A 940-nucleotide genomic window follows, 5' to 3' on the forward strand; every position below is an offset into this window, starting at 1 on the left:
TTGTGTGTGTGTGTGTGTGTGTTTGTGTGTGTGTGTGTGTGTGTGTGTGTGTGTGTGTGTGTGCAGGTGTTTGTGGAGCTGAACGAGCTGGTGATCGACAGGAACCAGGAGCTGCAGTGGAGGGAGACGGCTCGATGGATCAAGTTTGAGGAGGAGGTGGAGGAGGAGACGGAGCGCTGGGGGAGGCCTCACGTCGCCTCCCTGTCCTTCCGCTCCCTGCTGGAGCTCCGAAAAACCATCTCGCACGGTGAAGAGGCACTCTGCTGCCCCCAGTGGAGGAACACTGACACTACACATCAACACTGTTTAAACAAATCATGCATGATTCTGTTTAATCCATCTCATATAAAAACCATAACAGATAGAGCATTCACTCTTTTTGCAGCAGAAAGTGAAGGCTTCCTTCCTCTCTTCATCACATCATTACATCATGTTTTTTACGTGCTGTGCACATGTAGTACTTCCTGTAATGATGCCGGTATTTCCTCATAATGATTGGAAGGTTGTTGTTTCCACAATCCTGTACATATATTTATCTAAAAACTAAAACCAATAAAACCTGTACAAAACAGAGAAGGAAAATCAGCAAATGGAAATCCACATATTTATGTTGTCATTGATGTTTAATAAAATAACATGTTTCCATCTGTGGATTTTCACCTTGAATGAAACATCAGGGATCTGATGTAGAGGAGAGTGATGATGTCAGTGTGTGATGATGTCAGTGTGTGATGTCACGGCGTTGTGTTTTCAGGGGCGGTGCTCCTGGACCTGAAGCAGAGGACTCTGCCGGGGATCGCTCAGCAGGTGGTGGAGCAGATGGTGATCTCAGACCAGATCAAAGCTGAAGACCGAGCCAACGTCCTCCGAGCTTTGCTGCTCCGCCACAGGTCCCAAATACATCCATCCATCATCCATCCATCCATCCTTCCCTCCCTCC

The 940-nt window shown here is 47.3% G+C and overlaps 1 protein-coding gene across 1 annotated transcript; it reads left to right on the top strand.

Annotated features, from left to right (window-relative positions):
- Positions 1 to 66: 66 nt before the first annotated feature.
- Positions 67 to 890, top strand: LOC121938848 (anion exchange protein 2-like; the record flags this gene model as incomplete). Its single annotated transcript, XM_042482000.1, has 2 exons — positions 67 to 247; positions 755 to 890. Coding segments are annotated over 2 exons (317 nt in total), but the record flags the coding sequence as incomplete, so codon positions are not given.
- Between the last annotated feature and the right edge of the window lie 50 nt (positions 891 to 940).

Source organism: Plectropomus leopardus, unplaced genomic scaffold, assembly GCF_008729295.1.
Source record: "Plectropomus leopardus isolate mb unplaced genomic scaffold, YSFRI_Pleo_2.0 unplaced_scaffold35908, whole genome shotgun sequence".
In the NCBI taxonomy this organism is placed as follows: domain Eukaryota; kingdom Metazoa; phylum Chordata; class Actinopteri; order Perciformes; family Serranidae; genus Plectropomus; species Plectropomus leopardus.